The sequence below is a fragment of the Hypanus sabinus genome, chromosome 8 (genome assembly GCF_030144855.1).
Source record: "Hypanus sabinus isolate sHypSab1 chromosome 8, sHypSab1.hap1, whole genome shotgun sequence".
Lineage (NCBI taxonomy): Eukaryota > Metazoa > Chordata > Chondrichthyes > Myliobatiformes > Dasyatidae > Hypanus > Hypanus sabinus.
In genome coordinates, this window is record NC_082713.1 from 45,881,284 (window position 1) to 45,903,465 (window position 22,182).

Here is a 22,182-nt window from a genome sequence, read left to right on the forward strand (position 1 = left end):
AATAGAGTAACATTGCAGGCAGTACAAAGGAAATGCAACGGGTTGTTTCTGAGATGAGAGGGTTATCCCATACAGACACAAAATAGTTTGGGTCTGTATTATCGTGCACTTAAAACAAAAAGGGACGACCTCATTCTAACCTAAAATTACAAGGGAACTTCACAGGATAGATGTCAGAAAGTGGGAGAGTCTCGATTAAAAGGCCATAATTGCAAAGGAACAGACACTTAAGATGCACTGAAATTTCTTCTCAGTGTAGGTGAATCTAAGCAGTTCTCAGCACCAGTGGGATACAAATGCTATATCAGAAGTGCTTAAACTAAAGGTGTGTGGCGGCTCATTTCCTAGCGTATGCGAACCGACTCACAATTAGATAGCCTACGGGGGTTTGCGAGCACAGAGCTTTGGAGCCTCTTCGCCATGGGGGGCCGGTTGACAGAGGCTTAAAAGTGAGGCTGAAGTTTTCGAATAAAGTTTTTCCTTCGACTGCAGTTACCGACTCCGTGTCGTAATTTTAGCGCTGCTTGTAGCACACCGCTACAATTGGTGACCCCGACGGTCCAAACGATTTTTGGACCAGAAATGACCGACGCCGCCTCTGTTCATGCGGTTTCGTTGAAACTGCCGGGTTTCTGGACACAGCGCCCGGACCTATGGTTCCAGCAAGCCGAAGCCCAATTCCACGTTCGCCGGATCACCTCAGAAGACACCCACTACTACTACGTGGTGGGCTCCCTCGACCAGGACACAGCTGCCCAGGTCGCGGAGTTCGTACAGTCGCCCCCGGCAGACGGCAAGTACACGGAATTCAAAGCTCTGCTCCTCAGGACTTTCGGACTCTCACGGCGCGAGCGGGCTGCCCGTTTACTGCACCTGGATGGCTTGGGCGACAGACCTCCATCGGCTTTAATGAATGAGATGTTGTCTCTGGCCGAGGGACACACAGGCCTCATGTTTGAGCAGGCATTCCTGGAGCAGCTGCCCGAGGACATACGCCTGCTGCTGTCCGAAGCGGATTTCAGTGACCCCCGGAAGGTGGCAGCCCGGGCGGACTTGCTGTGGAACGCCAAACAGGTGAGCGGGGCGTCCATCGCACAGATCTCCCAGCCATGCTCCCGGCAGCAAACCAGTCCAGGCCCGGCAGCAGAGCCCACTAACCCCCGGCCCAATGACCACTGGTGCTTCTACCACCAGCGGTGGGGCGCAGAAGCCCGCCGTTGCCGCCCGCCCTGCAAGTTCCCGGGAAACGCCAGGGCCAGCCGCCGCTGATGGCTACGGCGGCTGGCCATCGGGATAGCCTCCTGTATGTGTGGGATAGCAGGTCGGGACGCCGCTTTTTGGTCGATACTGGGGCTGAGGTCAGCGTTTTACCTCCGACGGGTTACGACACCCGCAGCAGGGCACCGGGTCCCCCCCTGAGGGCCGTGAATGGCAGCACAGTAAGGACCTATGGCACCCGTCAGGTGCAGCTACAGTTCGGCCCCAGCCAGTTCACGTGGGACTTCACACTGGCCGCCGTAGCCCAACCGCTTCTGGGTGCGGATTTTTTGCGAGCTCACAGCCTGCTGGTTGACCTGCCCAGGAAGAGACTGGTACACGCCGAGACCTTTCAGACGTTCTCCCTGGGCGCGGCCCAGTTACCAGCCCCTCACCTCGGCTCCATCACGCTGTCCGACAACAACTTCACCAGGGTCCTGGCGGAGTTCCCATCGGTTCTGGCACCGCAGTTCACAGCAGCCATGCCCAGGCACGGCGTACAGCACCACATCCCGACACAGGGACCACCCCTCCATGCCCGTGCTCGGCGGCTTCCCCCGGACAAGCTCCGACTGGCGAAGGAGGAGTTCCAGAGAATGGAGGAATTGGGGATCATCCGGCGGTCCGACAGCCCCTGGGCTTCCCCCCTGCACATGGTGCCCAAAGCGACGGGGGGCTGGAGACCGTGCGGCGACTACCGCAGGCTGAACGAGGCTACCACACCGGACCGCTACCCTGTGCCGCACATTCAGGACTTTGCGGCAAACCTGCACGGCGCCTGGATCTTCTCCAAGGTCGACCTTGTCCGAGGGTACCATCAAATCCCGATGCATCCTGACGACGTCCCCAAAACGGCTCTCATCACCCCGTTTGGCCTCTTCGAGTTCCTCCGCATGCCGTTCGGCCTGAAGAATGCCGCACAGACGTTCCAGCGGTTAATGGACGCGGTGGGACGGGACCTGGACTTCGCGTTCATCTATTTGGATGACATCCTCATAGCCAGCGGCAGTCGTCAGGAGCATCTGTCCCACCTCCGTCAACTCTGCGCCCGACTGAGTGAGTACGGTCTTACAATCAACCCTGCCAAATGCCAGTTCGGACTTGATACCATTGACTTCCTGGGCCACAGGATTACTAAAGACGGGGCAACCCCTCTGCCCGCTAAGGTAGATGCGGTCCGCCACTTCCCCCGACCCACCACGATCAAAGGCCTTCAGGAATTCGTAGGTATGGTCAATTTCTACCGCCGCTTCCTCCCTTCAGCTGCCCGGATCATGCGCCCCCTGTTCGCCCTGATGTCGGGTCCGAGCAAGAACATTACCTGGGACGAGGAGTCCGCCGCCGCTTTCGTTCAAACGAAGGAAGCTTTGGCTGACGCCGCAATGCTAGTACATCCCAGAATGGACACCCCTACCGCCCTCACAGTGGACGCATCAAACACGGCAGTCGGTGGGGTGCTGGAGCAACTCATCGCAGGTCGCTGGCAACCCCTGGCGTTTTTCAGCAAACACCTGCGGCCACCCGAGCTCAAGTACAGTGCTTTTGACCGGGAACTGTTGGCGCTCTACCTGGCAATCCGGCATTTCAGGTACTTCCTAGAAGGCCGGCCCTTCACCGCGTTCACGGACCACAAACCGCTTACCTTTGCGTTTACGAAAGCATCCGACCCCTGGTCATCCCGCCAGCAACGCCACCTGTCCTACATCTCTGAATACACAACGGATGTCCGGCACGTCTCGGGTAAGGACAATGTCGTGGCGGATGCGCTCTCTCGCCCTACCGTTCATGCCCTTTCCCAAGGGGTAGACTTTGAGGCACTGGCAGAGGCACAGCAGGTAGATGAGGAGATTCCGAGTTACAGGACTGCAGTCTCTGGTTTGCAGCTCCAGGACTTCCCCGTGGGCCCAGGTGAGAGGACCCTACTCTGTGACGTCGCCACCGGCCGGCCCCGTCCGGTCATCCCCGCAGCCTGGCGGCGACGTGTTTTCGACTCCATTCATAACTTGGCGCATCCCTCCATCCGGACAACTGTCCGGATGGTTTCCAGCAGGTTCGTTTGGCACGGACTCCGCAAACAGGTCAGTGAATGGGCCAGAACGTGCATGCACTGCCAGACGGCCAAGGTGCAGCGGCACACCAAAGCCCCACCGCAGCAGTTCCATCCCGCCCACCGGCGTTTCGACCACATTCATGTGGATATCGTGGGCCCCCTGCCAGTGTCGCGCGGAGCGCGTTACCTCCTGACTATCGTGGACCGGTTCACAAGATGGCCAGAGGCGGTCCCGCTCACCGACACCACCTCCGAATCTTGCGCCCGAGCCCTGCTCGCCACCTGGATATCCCGCTTTGGTGTACCAGCCCACATTACCTCCGACAGAGGCGCCCAGTTCACCTCCAGCCTGTGGTCAGCTATGGCCAGCCTTTTGGGGACTCAGCTGCACCACACCACTGCCTACCACCCACAGTCGAACGGGCTAGTGGAGCGTTTCCACCGTCACCTGAAGTCGGCCCTCATGGCCCGCCTGCGAGGAGCCAACTGGGCGGACGAGCTTCCCTGGGTCCTACTCGGCATTCGCACAGCGCCCAAGGACGACCTGCACGCCTCGTCGGCCGAGTTGGTATACGGCGCGCCCCTGGCCGTCCCCGGGGAGTTCCTACCAGCCCCAAGGGGGCAAGAGGAAGCTCCCGCAGCAGTCCTGGGCAGACTTCGCGAGAAGCTCGGTAACCTGGCCCCCATACCCACTTCACAGCATGGGCGGCACCCGACCTGCGTACCCAAAGACCTACGGAACTGTAAGTTTGTGTTTGTACGAAGGGGCGGGCATCGGCCGCCGCTGCAGCGGCCATACGAGGGGCCGTTTACGGTGCTCCGGAACAACGGGTCCACGTTCGTGCTGGACGTTGGGGGGAAGGAGGAGGTTTTCACGGTGGACCGCCTCAAGCCGGCCCATGTGGACCTGGCGCAACCGGCCGAGTTTCCGGCGCCTCGGCGCAGAGGCCGACCTCCCAAGCAGGTTCTGGCCCAGGCTGTGGACATTGGGGGGTGTATCGCCGGTTCTGGGGGGGGGGTTATGTGGCGGCTCATTTCCTAGCGTATGCGAACCGACTCACAATTAGATAGCCTACGGGGGTTTGCGAGCACAGAGCTTTGGAGCCTCTTCGCCATGGGGGGCCGGTTGACAGAGGCTTAAAAGTGAGGCTGAAGTTTTCGAATAAAGTTTTTCCTTCGACTGCAGTTACCGACTCCGTGTCGTAATTTTAGCGCTGCTTGTAGCACACCGCTACAGGTGGATAAATATTTGATACGAAATAGTAGCAATACTGGGGAACTTGCACAGAAAAGAGGCTGAGGCCCACACAGCTCCGCTATTATCATATAATGGCGGAGCAGGCTTGGAAGGATCTGCTGGTTAAGCTCTGCTCCTTATTTTGTGTGGTGACAGAGAAAAAAAAAAGTGCAAAGAATTCCACAAATCCAGAATCAACTATTATATACAAGGAAGCGTCATTCTGATATGATTAGAAATACTATACCAAATACAGAGTACACAGATTTCTCCCTTTCCAACTTACCTCCAGAGCCTTTCGATACAACCGCACAGCTTCCTCAATGTTTCCCTGTTCCCTTTTGATGTTAGCCAAATTGTTGAGAGAGTCAGCATGGGTGGGACAGAGGCGGAGGGCAGTGTTGTAGCATTCTTCTGCCTCAGCAACCTGCCACAGAAGATTTGGTCAGCCAAGTAATAATTATGAGGAACAGAGAATTGAAATGAAGCTATAAAATACCAAGTTGAAAAGTGTTGTGTGATTATGCAGTCAGTGTGCTTTTTCTGAAAAAAAAAGTTCACTAAGTATCTTTTCATACAATTAACAGAACATACAAGGGAGCCAATAAAGAGCATCTCTGGATATCCAAAGAGCATTCAATTGGATTCTGCATATAAGATAAGGGTTCATAGGATCAAGGACTGATGGATAGACTAAGTAAAAGGATACAGCAATCTTCAACTTTCAGATCAAACACCCACGGAAAGTCTATGTTTTGGGGCCACCGGATACTTGGACTCCTGACAAAAGGTCTTTGACCTATAATGTTAACCCCCATTTTTCCTTTTAGATGTTCCCTGATTTGCAAAGCAATTCTAGTATTTTTATTTGATATCCAGCACATGCAGTTTTAAATTTTTTAATCTTAGAATCATCTTAAAACTGAAGTCTTAAATGTTTACAAACCATATTATTCACTTGTTTGTTTTACATAGAGCAAATGGAAAAGCAAGTTGCAAGGAAATCCATTAAAGGTTCATAGACAAGGTTTGCAAATGTAGAATAATAAAAGAAAATATGAAATTAACAACTTTGGCAAAACAAATAAAAAAAATTGCACAAGACCATATGTCGTCTACACAGAAATTTGGGCATCCTTCAGATACCAGCTAATTAAATTAAACTGCCTCAGGATTCTGGCTAATCACCAATGATATTTGGTCTTGAGATATGTTACACTTTTCCCTTAGGAGGGGTGCAATAGAAACAAATAGGGTTTGAGTCCCAAATAAAGGAGTCACTGTAGATTGGACAGAATGGATCCAAACAAAACTATGAGGAAAACATTCTACTCATTAAGATCATGGATGTTTAGCAGTTTGTTTTGTAGAAGTGGATAGGAGAGGATGGGGAGCAGTCACATCCTACAACTAAGGGATCACAATTCAAAGCAGTGGTTATTTAAAGATTATGAACAGAGGTCTCTTATCGTGGGGGTGCAAATATTGAGAGTACTAGCCCAGAAGCAAAGGATGAAACACATTCAAGGCCTTGAGGATTATTTAAATCAGATAGGAACATGCAGTTTAAAAAAAAAATCAAATATCAGACTAGCTTTGACTTAGCAAAAATGAGGGAATTCTGAAATAGGAATATAGAACTACTGTAAATAAAAGGAACCTTTTCATTATCTACACCATTCCTTCAGTGTATTTTTTTCCATTTGCTTTCAGCTAAAGAATTCATCCCATCTGCTCATTTTGTATTATATGGCAGATGCATTATTCATTAATGCCATGCAATAAAAAAAATCTAAATTTGCAATTTGAAGTTGAAAGTTGCTGAAAACTGTTTTGTATACATACAGCCAACAACATTACACTTGTCTCAAATGCTTACATTTCCTTTCTCCTTTAGTGCATTGGCAAGATTGCAGTAGGCATCTGGAAAGTGAGGCTGTAGCTCTATAGCTCTTCTGTATGTATCAATAGCAAGATCTATCAATCCTTGTTCATAATAGACACAAGCCAGGTTTCCATGGACCACTGCATGATTGGGACTTAGACTTAGAGCTCGCAAGTATGCAGCCACAGCCCTAGTGAAAGAAAAAAAAACACGATAAGCAACAGAACCCCAATCCATTTTATAAGTTAATTATTTTAGTGCCATTGGTACATACACTGAAGGATAACCTAGATCAGGATTTGATATCAGTAACTAGCTGCTCACTCACAACTATGGTAAGAAATAACTTACTTTTTAACAGCTGCACCCTGGGTGGCATAGTAACATAATAGTTAGCACAAAGCTTTACAGTACCAGCAACCTAGGTTTAATTCTAGCATGTCTTTAAGGAGTTCTCACCATGACTGCACGTTTCCTCCCACAGTCACAGTGGTTAGTCAATGTGAACTGTCCCATGATTAATAGTGCAAGGTTAAATCAAGGGTTCCTGGGCAGTGTGGCTTGAAGGGCCGGTAAGGCCTATTCTGCGCTGTATCACAATATATAATAAAACTTCATGCCAAACACCACTTAGAATCTCAAATGCTGATGTCCAGCACCTTGAACAAATGTAAAAATACAAACAGCTATCTAAGACATGCCATCCAGCCTAGTTGGCAACTATCAAAATATTTCAAATTACAAATGCCCCCAAAATTCAAACATTTATTTATAAACTTCTGGGTTAAAACAACAGAGAAATGCTGTTAAATTGCAAAGAGAACAAACACGTGGAGCCCAGAAAGAGAGATATAAACGGATTGAGTGAGCAAAGATCTGGCACATGTTATACAAAGAACCATATAGTAAGCAACAAAACCTTCAGCCCACAAGGTCTGTGGCAACTGCCTGTATATATGATCTATATCACCCAATTCTCAGCATGTCCATACGTCTATCAAAATGCTTCTTAAATGTCAATATGCTCACAGCTTCTACCATCTCCCTCCCCTTGCTGTATGATATAGGAACCTGCGACCTGTCAAAATAACCTGCCTCACAAATCTTTTCAAAACTGCACCCCACCCCTGCCACCCATCTTAACCCTACCTCATCTAATATTTGACATTTCCCTTCTGGAACTCAGAATCTCCTTTGTTGAACAATAGAATTAAAAGTTATTAAAGATGAAAATCTAACATTATCTAAACAAAATGGTGAAGGTCAAGAAGTTACACAGACAATATTACTCATGAACACTTCAAGTCTTCACTCTCCTTAAGAACAGATAAGACTTATCCCTTCAATAGATTTAACCATGGAGCAAAAATGGCAGGTAAGAGCTGAATAAATACCACAAAATTTCACTTCATAACCGGCTGAGGCGACAAACTAAGTGCAGACTAGGAGACACCAAGCAAACATGAAACCCAAATTTGTAGTAGTTAGGAAAATTCTTTAATGAACTCCTGGCAATTTTCAGTAACTTTATCTGAATCATCTCCAAGATACAGCACTGTACCCAGTTTTCTTGTATATAGGTTTCCCCCATTATCCAAAGGTAGAGCATTCCTATGAAACCATTTGTCAGCCAGAATGTCGTGAAGTGAAGAAGCAATTACCATTAGTTTATATGGGAAATTTTTTTTAGCATTCCCAGACCCAAAAAATAGCCTATCAAATCACCAAATAACACATAAAACCTAAAATAACACAAACATATAGTAAAAGCAGGAATGATACAATAAATACACAGCCTATATAAGTAGCAATATTGTATGTACAGTGTAGTTTCATTTATCAAAATCGGGAAGACAGCGAACCAAAACTGATTTGGAGGAAAAAAAATCTGCACGTATACGCATGTGCACATACATACATATGCACACAACTGGCTGCACAAGGCTTCACGGTTGTGGTAGTCGTTCTTGGGGTGAACACACGTATAAAGCAGGTGTCTTTTTTCGTAAAAGCGAAAATCCTCTTTGGTTAGTGAAAACAGGTACTAATGTAGGCCTTTCATAACAGCAAGCTGTTATAACGCGAACGTTCGAAAAACGGGGACCGCCTGTATTTGCTTGATTTACGTTTCAAATAAATGTGAACCATTCACTACTTCAATTTTTGTATAATCCATACAACCTGAATTTCTACATGCAATAGAATTCTGTTTATCTACTATTCAACTGTCCTTAAACTCAATGGTTCAGCTTGTGACTCACAAGGACACCCATTGCTGTACTCCAATTTCTAGGGTCTTGCTTATTACTGGTCAAAATAATTTTGCTCTTAACCACTAAGCATCATAAAATGTAGCTTAATGCAGTCACTGAGTCCAGAAACAGGCATAATGGCTCATTAGGTTCATGTCAACCTCTACGTCCATCTACACGAATCTCATTTACCTGTATTAGACCCACATCTTTAAATGCCTTGCCCACACATACATCTGTCTAAATGTCACTAAAAACTGTAAACTCCAAATGGGCAGAAAAAAGTAGTGGCAGAAATATATGATGTAACATCCACCTTGCTACTCAATTGACACTCAAGTGATTGCAGTTCAGCCAGAACAATTATCACCTAATGACCTGCAATCAACTGGGCTGAAAGGAGAATATTTAGATTGAAAACTGTAACACCTGGCATTCCAAATAAACTGGATATGTACATTTATGTTACTACATTACTTTTAAATAGAAGTAGCTAAACTACTCTCAAATGACATTGAAACTCAGTTTCAAGTAAAAACAGGTATTGACATGGAGGATTCCAGAGCATTCCTAACATATTTTCACTCTTCAGTAGTAAGTCCTGGGGAGTTGGGTGGCAGGAATAAAGAGTAAAATGTAAAACTATTAAAGTACCAGCAACTTAATAATTAAGTCAAATTTCAAAAGAACACCAACACAATGATGACCATAAGCAATCACTGCCTGCCATTACCTTTAGGGTAACTTTAATTTAGATATTTTTTTGCTCACCTATCAAAAATGCGCGCCTCCTTTAAGACATTTCCTAAATTGATGTAGGCGTCCAAAAAGTTTGGATCCAAGGTAACAGCCTGGAATTGAATTAAAAAATTCTTAAATATAAATCTATGATATGCTCCTGTAGTCCAAACTCTGAACTTCAAATACTTAAGTAACAAATACTGAACTCAGTTAAGACACAAACTTTCCATTGCACCTACTGACAGAAATATGCTGTTTACATTGCATTTATAAGCATGTGTGGCTGACAGATTTACCCAGCATTGCTTACTTCTCTGAGCCACAGTAAGATTTACCCAGAACTAAATTAAAAAATGAAATTGAAGACTGTGGTTTAAAGAGGTAGTTTCATCGGACGTGTTACAGAAGACCGTACAAACTGTTCACAAAGCCAATTAACAAAAAAAAAATCAGAAACAGAAGAGACTAGAAAAATAAACTGAGTTCTTAAAAACATCTGCTGATATAACATCAGAAGAATGTTTTGCAGTGCACTGAGACATTTAGCACTGTGCTTTTTAATAAAGAGTTCTTTTTATACTGAGAAACAAACACTAAGAATAAATTCTACAACTTTGCTTTCAACAGTAAAGCTCAGTAACTTCATTATATCTTAAGCACACACTGTTGTTACATGGGAGGAAATGGATGTGTGAACATTTCTTTACAGCCCTGGAAATTTGTCCACACTACTTCGGGAATAATACTTACCAATATCTAAGAGGTAAGGAACAAGCTCTGAAGTATTTTCTACCATCAAATTTCTTGCAAAGGCAATTCTATTCTCTTCATCTGATTTAACCCCATGACACCACCTTCCATACTAGTGTTCAGATATGTTTTACTTTCCCCAAAAGAATTAGCCACTACCACATATGACACCACCTTTACACCTTACCACATTTCTGCTCACCCGTTTTTCCTCCCAGAACCAGGCTAAGATTTTCCTTCACTCACCTGCACACAAGATTCAACTTCTAACATTTCCAATACAATCATATTAACAAGCACACTCACCCCCCTCCCCATTTCTATCAGCATAGCTTCCCATAGCAATTTACCATGCAATAGCAAAACTACCCTTTGCCTTGTTTTTCTCTCTCACCCAGAAATAATGCACAGTAATCCCTAGTCCATACATATTGTGCACCCCACACACTTCTCAATGTTATACACCCGCCAATTCTCAACTATTCTCAATTCTGATTAAACAGCATGAACCTAAAATTCTCTCTCCCAACGATGATGCCTGATCTACAAAGGTTTTTGTTTTGTTCCTCTAAGTTGACTCATTTTGGCCATTTACAAGACTGTATCCCTCAAATTCAAATGTCTATACCCTTGGGATATATGGAATACGCACATATTTCATGCTCCCTTCAATTATTCTTTGAAGAAACAGCAACTTAACACTATCTTGTACCCCTTCTACTAGCATTGTGATACTTATTTTGCACAGGTGTAAGTTAACATTTTGTCTTCTCTTGTTTTGCTGTATAAAGCTAATTATCATGCACTTATACCCTGCACATGCATGTCTATACAAAAATAAAATTGAATTTCAGTGCAGTTTGACACACCACCTGTACAAACTGGAAAGCAGTGCCTTAAATGTTAATATTTTTCCCTTTATTCTGAAATAATTGCTGAGCTTTGAATTTCATCCAACTCTGAAAGTCCCACCTGTACTCTTCCAGACTGTCAATTCTCCCCACAGTTAATAGTGACTGCCAGCTGTACTTTCAGTAAGCTGCCAACTCTGGAACCCCCTACCTAAACCCACACCACCATACCATTTTAAGATGTTTTCAAATACATCCCCTTTTGAAAAGTTCTGATTATCAGACAATGCCCTCTAAAGAACCACCTCTTATTTTTTGTACAATCCTTCAGAAGATGCTATCATTAATACTTACTAATTTAATCATTGACCAAAGGACAGGTGCTTCCAATATAAAAACTTTGCAAAATACGTTCTGATTAACTTTTTAAATATGTAAGTTGCCAAAATTATTACTCTATAGTCAAAAAAACTGATGAAAGGAGCCTCTTCTACAAGACAAACTGTATGATCAACCTAACATAGGCATCTGTGCTCATCTTTCAGTGCAATGCAACCAGCTCATGAGTAAGTTTCAAAACAGCTTCTAAGATGGAAGACACAAGAGTGGCAAGACAAAAAGTAATCAATTACCTTTTCAAAATGGTGTATAGCTAGCCAGATTTCTCCCTGGGCATTAAACACACACCCAAGATTACTCCAGGCAACAGCGAAGTTGGGCTGAGTTTCAATCGCTTTCAGGTAACAAGCCTTAATTAGTTTAATTGAAACAAAGGCAAGGGCAGGGAGGAGGGAACCAGAAAGATGGGATGGGAAATTTGTAACAAAGATTGAAAAGAGGGAAAACAACTTTATTAGTATTCATTCTTAAACCAGACAAAAGTGAACCTGCAGCAAAGGCTAGCGCTGAATTCGCTCACTGGCCCCATGAGTGCATGCGCAAAAAAAAACCTCAACCCACATACAGCCAGGCATTTTTCAGTTATGTAGTGTTGAATAATATTTGACTCTTCCACTTCAACTTCTTCCACAACTAGATTACGTTACGACTTTTGCACAGTTCTCTACAAAAAAAAACTTCAACGGCCTAATTTCAGCACTACTGCACCCAAAAAAATGCAGTGTTTTTGACATTAAATTTTAGCACTTTAATCAATTTAAGCTTCACTGATAGCAATATTCATTTTACGAAGGATTTTGAAAGGTTTACATCATACACATTAACAAGCAAATTTGAGAGTATTAGAAAAAGACTGCCAGTATATGTAAAAATATATTGCAGAATGAAGTGCACAACCTCAAATGACAGTGCAGGATGAGGATAAAAGGTCCCTGTAATGCAAAGCGCTCTTGCCAGTGTGCCATGCACGGCTCTGCAACAAGTTGCAGCGGCAACACCAGCAATTCGCAGGCGCCGATTTGGGAAAAAAAATAATTAAAAAAATAAAATGCAGCACAGCGCACCGCATGCGCATGCGCAAAACTGCAGAAAGGTAAATAGCTAACTGAGATTTTACCATAGGTAGTCCGTAGCACCTCTTACCTCCTGCATGGCAACAAAGGAATCACTAGAGATGCAGGTGCTAACTTGCCCGGGCATGAGTAGACTACATAACTCCAATTTTATTGAACCCAAGAAATAAATTAACATGAAATCCAAATATTAAAACTAAATATTACCATTTCAAGAGCACTAAAATAAAATGAGCTAGCTCATAGAAGAAATAGAAAATTAAAATAAAAGTACACCGCTTTATTTTGGTAGCTGTTCAAAGCCACACTGCAGACATTAATTGTGTTTGATTCTCTTAAGGATTAACTGGGACCAAAAACAACCTGGACACCTTATCTCATTCAGAACTATCTAAGGTAAAACACTCAGCCAACCATCCACTGAATAACGCTGGCGCACGCAGGCGCATCGCGGCGCAGCCTATGCGTCACTGCAGGCTCACAGCGCATTATCAGTAGAGCAGAACGCTGCAAACCAAACAAAGAGGAAAGAAATTAACAAAATCAGTAGTTAGAAGCATTACTGGTACTTTGTAGAGCTATTGCCAATTTTACTTTTTAAAACTAATTTTTTTCTAAGACAGTGGCTACTTTTAAAACATGTATCAAGTTGAAAATTCTTTCTTCCAAATTACAATTTTCCCATTTTATAAAAGTAAATATAAAATACTTAATTATTTAGACACTTTTTGGAAGCCACGAGACAGAAGAACTCAGGCATGGAGGCAAATTGTTTGTGGCAGTGCTACAAACCCGTTACCATTATTTCATCTCATTTTCAAGGTAGTCGATGGTGGGAAGAGCAGACGGTGTCACCCCTAGATCCAGGCCTCGAGCTCCGGTCAGCGAGGCACCTACAGGGGAGAGCTTTCACCCGCCTGAAACCTTCTATGTATAATATCAATCATGAAAACGAAAAAGACAAATAAGAAAGACAAAATAGTTAGTAAAGAATCCAACAACATATTCCTGGATTTGTTCTAAAATGCAATCTTCTGAAAGAAAAGAAACAGATGCAATTTCACATTTATACTCAAATGTAGTCCAAATGTTCAGATTCAGGTCATGCACGTGAAGTGCTGTAATATATAACTGCATCTGATAATGACATTATCACAGCACCAATTTTGTGAAACATGAGTCAGGTTATTTCGAGTCACCCAACAAAAATATAGAAAATAAAACAAAAATATATGTAGACCCCTTTATGTGCCAGACAGTCTCAAATTCAAGGAAGAAAGGGCCATCATTTATTACAAGAGTTAATTCTAATTTAGAACCCAACTATTCTGCAAATCTGCTGGTTTCGTCTTTTAAATGTACCGATCAGACCTTGAAATTAAATCTCATTTTTATATTTCATCATACGAAATTGCTAACTATAACCTTCCACCGCTGAAATAAAGAAGTCAGCATCCAGGAGCAAGCGCAGTCTCACTTTATATAGATTGAAGCTGCAGTGGAATGCACTGAATGTTAGCTCTCCATTCAACGGCCTGTGGGCTGAAATTCTCTTTACCCCAATGATCTTTCATCCCCTGTATACAAACCCTCCCTCCTCCCCCCCAATAAGCACACATACACAAAGTCAAATGGACAGCTACGCTGCGCAGACACTCCACTTTGCAAGCGCGCGGGACACAGAATGGCAGGTCGAGGGACTCTGGACAAGGTCCCTTTCTCCTCACATTCTTTGCCCCTCAGTGGCTTTTCATAAGGTGGCTTTTAACGCTCCAAAAAGGTTACAATTATGTATGTATACACACATACATATAAGTAAAATTTACATATATCTGTATACACATACATTAACAATGAGACTTTAAAACACGGGTGATTAACACCACTTTGAACCCGTAACTAAACCATATCAGAGAAAAAAAAAATCAACTGCTAGAAGCCACCTTATTAACTGAGCAAATCTGGTATATCGGTTCACCTATCAAGACCAAACCAGCAGCGAAAAATAAACTACAAAACTCAAAATTTGCAGACTTAATTGGCAACTTCAGGAAGCACTAATGCAGCCTTTCTTCCCATTCACATTGATGGTCTGCACTAGGGGAGGATATAGTGAAGTACATAACATCTGTCTCAGTAATAGACAGAACTAAAAAATCGGATGAAACAGTCTACACCAAGTCAGACCATTTCAGCCAATCTTTTCAAGAAGCGCCTTCAGTCTTACTTTCTTCCTATCCTTGTTCAGTCAGAATGTTCTGGTCATCTCTGGTGCTAAAGTGTGTATCTAAGTGTTTTTTCTTGAGCACTATCCAGTCAATGTTTCTAACCAGTCAGAATAATAGATTGCTATCATGAACCGTGAGGAATTTAATCTTTGCAATATGGTCCAAATACCAACAAAAACACATACCTTAGCTTCTTCTAAGCGACCAAGGGCTTTAAGGAGATTCCCTAGGTCACTACGAACACAATATAAATCCTGCAAAAGAGTAACAGGTTTATTCACAATTCATGAAAATGACTACCCAAATCACAATTTACTAATGTTTCTTCAAAAAACACTTCCAAATTGTATGATCCTTTGTTCCATCCAGACCTTTTCCGAACATTCTACCAATTTGCCGACAATCTACATGCAATATTTGCAATCAGAACCTTCAATCTGTGTATTATTTAGTTAAGACACTTTTGCACAAACACTTAAAATCAATATATCCTGTGTAATGGTTCCAGTTTCATATTTTTGAATACATTAACTGAACAAGGTAGGCCTTAATTACCAGGTTATAAAACTGCAACACATCAGTTTAGCTCCCTCCAGAATCCTACTGCTCCACTAAGAAGGACAAATAGATGGCTTTGGAAATACTTATTTTCTGACCATGAGGTTATTCACATGTGGATATTATGGACAGCACCGACAGAGAGTCACTAAACTGCAAGTGATCTTTGCTTTCCTCATATTCAATGATATGCTGTATTAAAACAACAAGATTTACAACAGTACATTTCTATTTAATGAATTTAAGTCTTGCAGTTAGTCAACCCTGCTAATTATGTTTCAATAACAATGATGAGGGGTGGAGCAAAGTTATGATGGCACTAAACAGCGACTCCTTTGCTTGCATCTTCAACAGCTCTTTTTCAAGGTTCTCTTGAAGACGCTGACCTGGAGTTACACTCTGACTTTGGTTCTTTGTGGGAATGGGATCCACTCTCAGGATCTCACGACCAGCTGCTTTTTGATATCCCAATGATGCAGCCTAGAAGACTAGTGGGCCTTCAGGGCACCGGATTTTCATGGCTCTGGAGATGGGCTGATTTTAAGCCGGTGCTCCCGAGGCGTCATGGGAAAACACGGAATATTGGGAGCAGTGGGTTAGCTCCCATTTGCTGTGTGTTCAGAGACCTGAGCTTTTCTGGGGCCAACTCTCTGGGTGCAGAGCTTGGCAAAAGTGACGCAACAGACTTTTAACATCATAAATCAGCGAGTTGTTTGTTACGTCTTCCTTCTTGCTCTGCCCTTTTTCCTTTATTGGGGGGGGGGGGACTGCTTGTGGTATGTTGAATTACTAGCTAATCGAGTAATTTATGGGCTACTGCAAGTCTGTGTCTTTATTGATGCTCTGCTGCACGCTTGAGTGCACCAATGCTTTTTTGTTGGTGGTGGGGTAATTGCCTAGCTGCTGCTTATACATTTGGGGGGGGGGGGGGGGGGTGTCCAGGGCTCCAATGTTTAACTCTCATTCATTCTTTGGGGCACTCCTCTGTTTTTGTGGAAGTTTATGAAGAAAAAGAATTTCAAGATATATATTGTATACATTTCTCTGGCATTAAATGTATCTATTGAACAGTTTGATGTTCAAAATTGACTCTGCAAATGTACTAACATTCTCCTCTCATGGAGACAAGCATTCATAATCTCAGGCTACAGGAAATGATTAGGATAAAGTAAGTTCTATATGCAGTAGTAAAATAAAAACTGCATTTCAAACATCTTTTAAACCTGCATTTAAAAATCTCCAATTTCTAAAATTGCTTCAGTTCATTTTTAGCACTAACTTCCTGAAACCTATGAGCATGAACTACCAACAATATTACTTCTGCACTCACTTTTGGTCTCCATTGTCATTCAATATTCTTTTGTCAACTCTTTTCCAAAATCTGCTGTCATTCACAAGTCACTTTCTCTCAAGCTCAAATGTACATCATTCTATCATGCTTATCGATATATCTTTCTTTATAAAAAAATGTGGCAGTTTACTACACTTGCATGATAAACTGAAATGAATGTGATTAAGTTACTGCATAACCAAAAAGCACGTGCTAACTTACAGGGTTGTACTGCAAAGCAGATACATAGGCTTGTACGGCTCCCTCCATATCACCTGCTGCAACCAATGCTGCTGCCAGATTGATGTATCCATCGATGAAGTCTGGTTTTAGCCGGAGAGCATGTCGATAATGCTCAATAGCCTCCTGAAGTTGGCCTCGCTCTTTATAGACATTCCCCAAATTGGAGTAGGCCTCAGCCAACATCGGGTTCTGTTTAATAGCCAGAGTGCTAAAGTGTGCAGACCTAAAATGAAAAGAATTCCAGAGTTTTCAGAGTCAGAGTTTTCATGACTATACCCACAGATCCCCTCCTATCAGATGCAGTTTATATGGTCATCATTGAACTCATTTGCCAACAAGTTTATCCTAAAAATGCAAAATAGCAAATTTTACTTTGACTATATTACAGTGTTAACGGTTACAGAATTTTGTTCTACATTCCAGATTGAAAAAGCCCTGAAGGGCTTCTGAAATGGAAATATGTACATGTTGTAACTTACCTGTCCAGTCTGCGACATTGAAAATGAATGGAAGAGAGAAGCAGCAACACACCAGTATTGTCAGGCTCTTGTCTCCAAAGCTGCATACAGTGCCTCTCAGCTGCCTCAAAATCTCCTGCTTGGTACTCACGATGTGCCAACTCTGCCAGACCTGAAACGAATGCACATTTGTCAATTCTGGAATGATATGCAAAATGAAAGGAAAAACAAGCTGGTTCTTACTTTAAAGTTTATATTTAAGCCCAAGGACAGGACTGGCATATGAAACAAGCCAGAGGATTGTAAAGCAACAACGTGCTGAAAGAAACCAGGTCATGCAGCATTTGTGGAAGGAAAGAAATTATCGATATTTCAGGTCAAAGAGTGAACTGTTCATTGGCAAACAAAGGAGATGTAGAATAAAGGCAATTGTCAAAATAATGACTTTAAAAAATATGACAGCAAGCTGTTAGGCTGCAAGATATACTCCAATAGTACAATAACATATAAAAAGGGACCTGATAAGCTTCTGAAAGGAAGGAATTTGGGGTTACAGGAAGAATGGGTTCAGTTGCTATTACATGTAGCACAGATTCAAAAAGGTGAATACATTCTTTGGCGTGGTTATTCTAATTGCTAATCTCTAAATGAATAAACTGGTTTCACTTTTTGTTCATACCATTATCATGGCAAGTCAGTTACTTGTAATGCAAGAATCAATGCTCTACACTATTATTAACAAGTTGGTTCAACCTATTGAGGAAAATGTAGTATTGGAGAAAAAACAATATTCCCATTAAGAACCTAGCTGAGAAAATGCCAGAGTGAAACTGATGGAGAACTGCTCCACTAGGGGCATACAAAGCAACATAGACATTTAATCAAAGATTTTAAGTCACAAAGCCGAAGTATGATTTATTAATAGGTTGGGCCAATTCACTCCAAAGAAATACTTTGACCCAGAAAAAGCAAATGTTGGAGCAAAATCAGTAGCATTCATCATGGAGCAAATAAATAGCAACTTGATGTTCACACAAAGGTGATAAGTGATTAACTAATTTCAGCCTTCAGGAGGTAAACGGCAGAGAATCAGTAAATTGATAAGAATAATTTTGGTCCAATATTTTTGCTGCAGTAAAACCCAATACTGACAGGAGATGAAAGCTATTTCCCCTCAACAAATTAGCTTAAATCTATTTTTAAAATAATATACTAAGTTGTAACCACCAAATGAGCTCAAAATCTCTAAAATATGCCAAATACAAAATTAAGATTCATAGAATTTTGGAAAAGCCCAATTTTTAGTTACAATCATAATTCATACAAGTAGCCCAATATCTCTGATAAAGTATTTGAAATAACCTAATTATACTAACCCAATGAATGTTACTATTATCACAAAATCCCTGAAAACTCCCACAACAGTAACTTATGACATAAAGGAATTCCACACCAAAAAGTTAGTTCAGTCTTTAGTGGCCAGATTACTAATGAAGCAAAAATATATCCACTTATTTCTGAACCCATTTCCTCCTTTAAAATATCACACAGGGTACACAAAAGCAAGCTTGGTCTTGGTCCCTGATAGTTTTATTCTAGAAGAATGCCAATTCCAAGGAAGTATAACAATAGCCTTGGGAAGAATCAGGCTTTCACATAGATAAGAATCTTTAAAATAGATTTGGTATGCATAAACAAAATTACAGAATTAGGCCAGTTATGTTTAAGTGCAATCATCAAGATTCTAAATCAATTCAAGAGCTGTAATGAGGCATTTGAGGATTATACCATATTAAAACATTACTGTGACATTGTTACTGACACAGTATTTCATATATCATGCATAGTGCTATGAGGAAGCCATCTTGTGCAAGTATCTACAATATTTTAAAATTACTACACAAACAAGACGTTCCCTTTTTCTTAGGAAATTTATATACTTAATCACACTCTTCTCCATTAACCATCCTGTCATTCAATTGGGAAAATCTGCTTTAATTTTTTCCTTTCTTCAGTCTTATAAAGCCACAATAATTTTGCTTCCCACTAACTGGGATGATCAAAGCAGTCTAGTTTCTGCCACAAAATTCATTAGTTCATACCCCAACCTACTCCCACAAACTCCCAGACAACTATCTGGGACTGCTAAAAGTTAGAATGAAACATTCACCCACAAACTTAAAGAAACATTTAAAATGATGATGAGCTCCGAAATCATTTTACTGTTTCTGCTAAGTGCAGACTTCTCTCATGTACAATCTCAGTCTTCTCACAGCTGCCATCCGGAAAGGCTACAGGAACCTTAGGACTCACATTACCAGGTTCATGAAGTTACTACCCCTCAACTATCAGGCTCTTGAGCTCAATTTCATTTGCCCCTTCATTGAAATATTTCCACAACTCACTTTCAAGGACTAATCTCATGTTTGCAGTATTTATTGCCTATTTATTATTACTTTTTTTATTTGCAGCTTTTCATCTTCTACTCTCCTTGATAATAAATTTACTTTGGACTTGTTATCTCAGCTCCTAATGACTTTAGCCAGAGAGCAGTAATTTTTTTTAAATGACTTTAGCCAGGGTGGAATGCTCTGCCACAAACTGCGGTGGAAGCCAAATCGGTGCATATATTTCAGACGGAAGATGATCATTCCCTGATCGGACAGGGCATCAAAGGACGAGGCGAGAAGGCAGGTGTATGGGGTTGAGTGGGATTCAGGATCAGCCACGATGGAATGGCGGAGGAGACTCGACAGGCTGAATGGCCTATTTCTGCTCCTACGTCTAATGGTCTAACAGTCCAACTTGTATTATTATATAGTTTTATGGAGTATATAGATTCATGATAAACAAGGAGCTGAAAGAACTCCAAGGGTAGGCAGGACCGCAGAGTTGAAAGTACAATCAGATCAATCATGATTTTACTGAAGGCAAAGTCGGCTCAAAGAGCTATTTGGCAACATTCAATAGTAATATCCAAAACTCCAGTAGCCCTTAAGAAACAAACATACTTCTGAATCAATCCAATTTCCCCCAAAGATACTTCAAGTAGCGTCTTCCAAATTCATTATTCTCCTTCCATCTATTAAAACATTTGACCAAATTAAGTTTCTGGTTCATAGAATTTACCTAGAGCTGTAAATCTACAAATATTCTCGTACTGAGCTGTGGATACCCGCAATTTCATAAAACACACCAGCTCACCTTATTCACCAACCCAGATTCCCTTGCTACCTCATGGGGTTTTGTACCACCTACATTTACTTAAACTCCTCTAAACGGTAGAGAAGTAGACACTTTTTCGAAACAGTTTACACGTTCACAACACCAATGCCTGGGTCTATAAATGTATCATGTTACTTTCAATGCAGTCCTTAGGCCTATTTCTCTGCTGGTAAGTATCCCCGCTTCCTTGAAGATTACTCTAATAAACTATAGCTGACACCCCCAATGAAATGCAGCACCGATACAAGACTTCTGATTATTTCATAGAGATCAGTACGAGGAAAACATCGCCCAGTTCCCCATGGGCTTTCCCACCTGTGCTGTCAGCCACACCGCCGACCGACGCCGCCATCTTCCTGTTGCTCGTTTAACTCACTCCGGGCCGTTTCCACTACGGCGAGTCTCTTCCTTCCACTCCCGGTCCCGATTCGAGGTTACGCCCGAAGCCTCGAGCCCAACGAGCACACAGCGATCCCTGCTTTCCTCCACTCTCCGTTACAAGGGGCGAGTGAAGACGATCCGCCCGCTCCCACTTCACGTTTCCACCCTGCGACCATCAACAAGAGCAACGCGACGCGGCTCCGAGTCCGCCTTCCCTTCGCGGAGAGATGGCGGCCGGATTCGCCCGCACTATTTTCACAGCAAAAAGTCCCCCGCGCCCGCCGAACAATGACGCCGCCACTCCAACTACTTCGTCTTGTCCGCTGGTGATGATCTACGAAATGCCATTCCTCGTCCCGTGACAGTTTAATAGAGATCGAAATTCGTTAACTTTTTTCCGCGGACGGGCTAGGCAATTGAAGCGTGTCAGTTCCGCCTGGTTGCTCACCGCTTCACCATGTTGTACTACTGCGCGGCAGCAATGCGACGCTGCAGGAATCGCATGCGCAACAGAGGCGATTGTGTGGATTCCGTGGAAAAGTCCAGAATGTTTGTCTCGTTGGGGCCGTGTTGTGGTGGAGCTAGGCGTCGGATAGAAAATAATGGATGTTTCGTTTGTATATCAAAACGTTCTGGTAGTTTTCTGAAAAATAAACCAATTGGTGATTTTTGAAACGAAAGCCGATTGGCGTGGAAGTCCAGGGTTAAGGGCTTTAACAGGAGTATTGTGATCTCAGAGGGAACAGTCAACATACAAAGCGCTGAAGGAATTCAGCGGATCAGGCAGCATAGGGGAAACCCTATATCGATAGGGTTCTCGAGATGAAGGTCGACACCCTTCATCTCGTGTCCGAAAGGATTAACTTGGTTTGATGGAAGAACAAAACATTCACTTCCAACCACTATCACTTCCCTACCCTCCCCCGCTCCCCAAACACACGCACGTACACACACTGGCGAAATGCAAACAATTCTTGACTTGGGGAGGGAGGTATTTGGAAGCAATAAAATTTTTACTAATTCTGCCTGGAAAGTATTGGGGGAAAATATTCTGTAAATATTCAGCCGGCCAGACACCAACTGTGGAAGGAGAAACAATATTTACAGTTGAAGATTTTCTTCTATGTATAAAAATCTCGAATGAATGGCTTCGACATGAAACGTTTAACTCGGTTCGCCTTCTAAAACATGCTGGCAGACCTAATAAGATTTACAAAATTTTCTGGTTTTATTTTGGATTTCCAGTATCTGCAAGTTCATTTTA

General features: G+C 42.8%; 1 protein-coding gene across 3 annotated transcripts in view; it reads right to left on the reverse strand.

The window, feature by feature from the left end:
• The window catches only part of LOC132398096 (UDP-N-acetylglucosamine--peptide N-acetylglucosaminyltransferase 110 kDa subunit), a 51,710-nt gene extending 30,427 nt beyond the window's left edge, over nucleotides 1–21,283 (reverse strand). The window contains exons 1-8 of one of the 3 annotated variants that reach the window (XM_059977056.1): nucleotides 20,853–21,283; nucleotides 17,334–17,484; nucleotides 16,834–17,077; nucleotides 14,909–14,977; nucleotides 11,656–11,772; nucleotides 9,453–9,532; nucleotides 6,424–6,619; nucleotides 4,831–4,971 (exon numbers count right to left, since the gene is read on the reverse strand). In XM_059977056.1, coding sequence (XP_059833039.1) covers nucleotides 4,831–4,971; nucleotides 6,424–6,619; nucleotides 9,453–9,532; nucleotides 11,656–11,772; nucleotides 14,909–14,977; nucleotides 16,834–17,077; nucleotides 17,334–17,484; nucleotides 20,853–20,889 — 1,035 coding nt within the window. In that variant the 5' untranslated portion in view covers nucleotides 20,890–21,283. The remainder of the gene's footprint in view (nucleotides 1–4,830; nucleotides 4,972–6,423; nucleotides 6,620–9,452; nucleotides 9,533–11,655; nucleotides 11,773–14,908; nucleotides 14,978–16,833; nucleotides 17,078–17,333; nucleotides 17,485–20,852) is intronic. The other 2 variants (XM_059977053.1, XM_059977054.1) reach the window with 2 other exon arrangements.
• Between the last annotated feature and the right edge of the window lie 899 nt (nucleotides 21,284–22,182).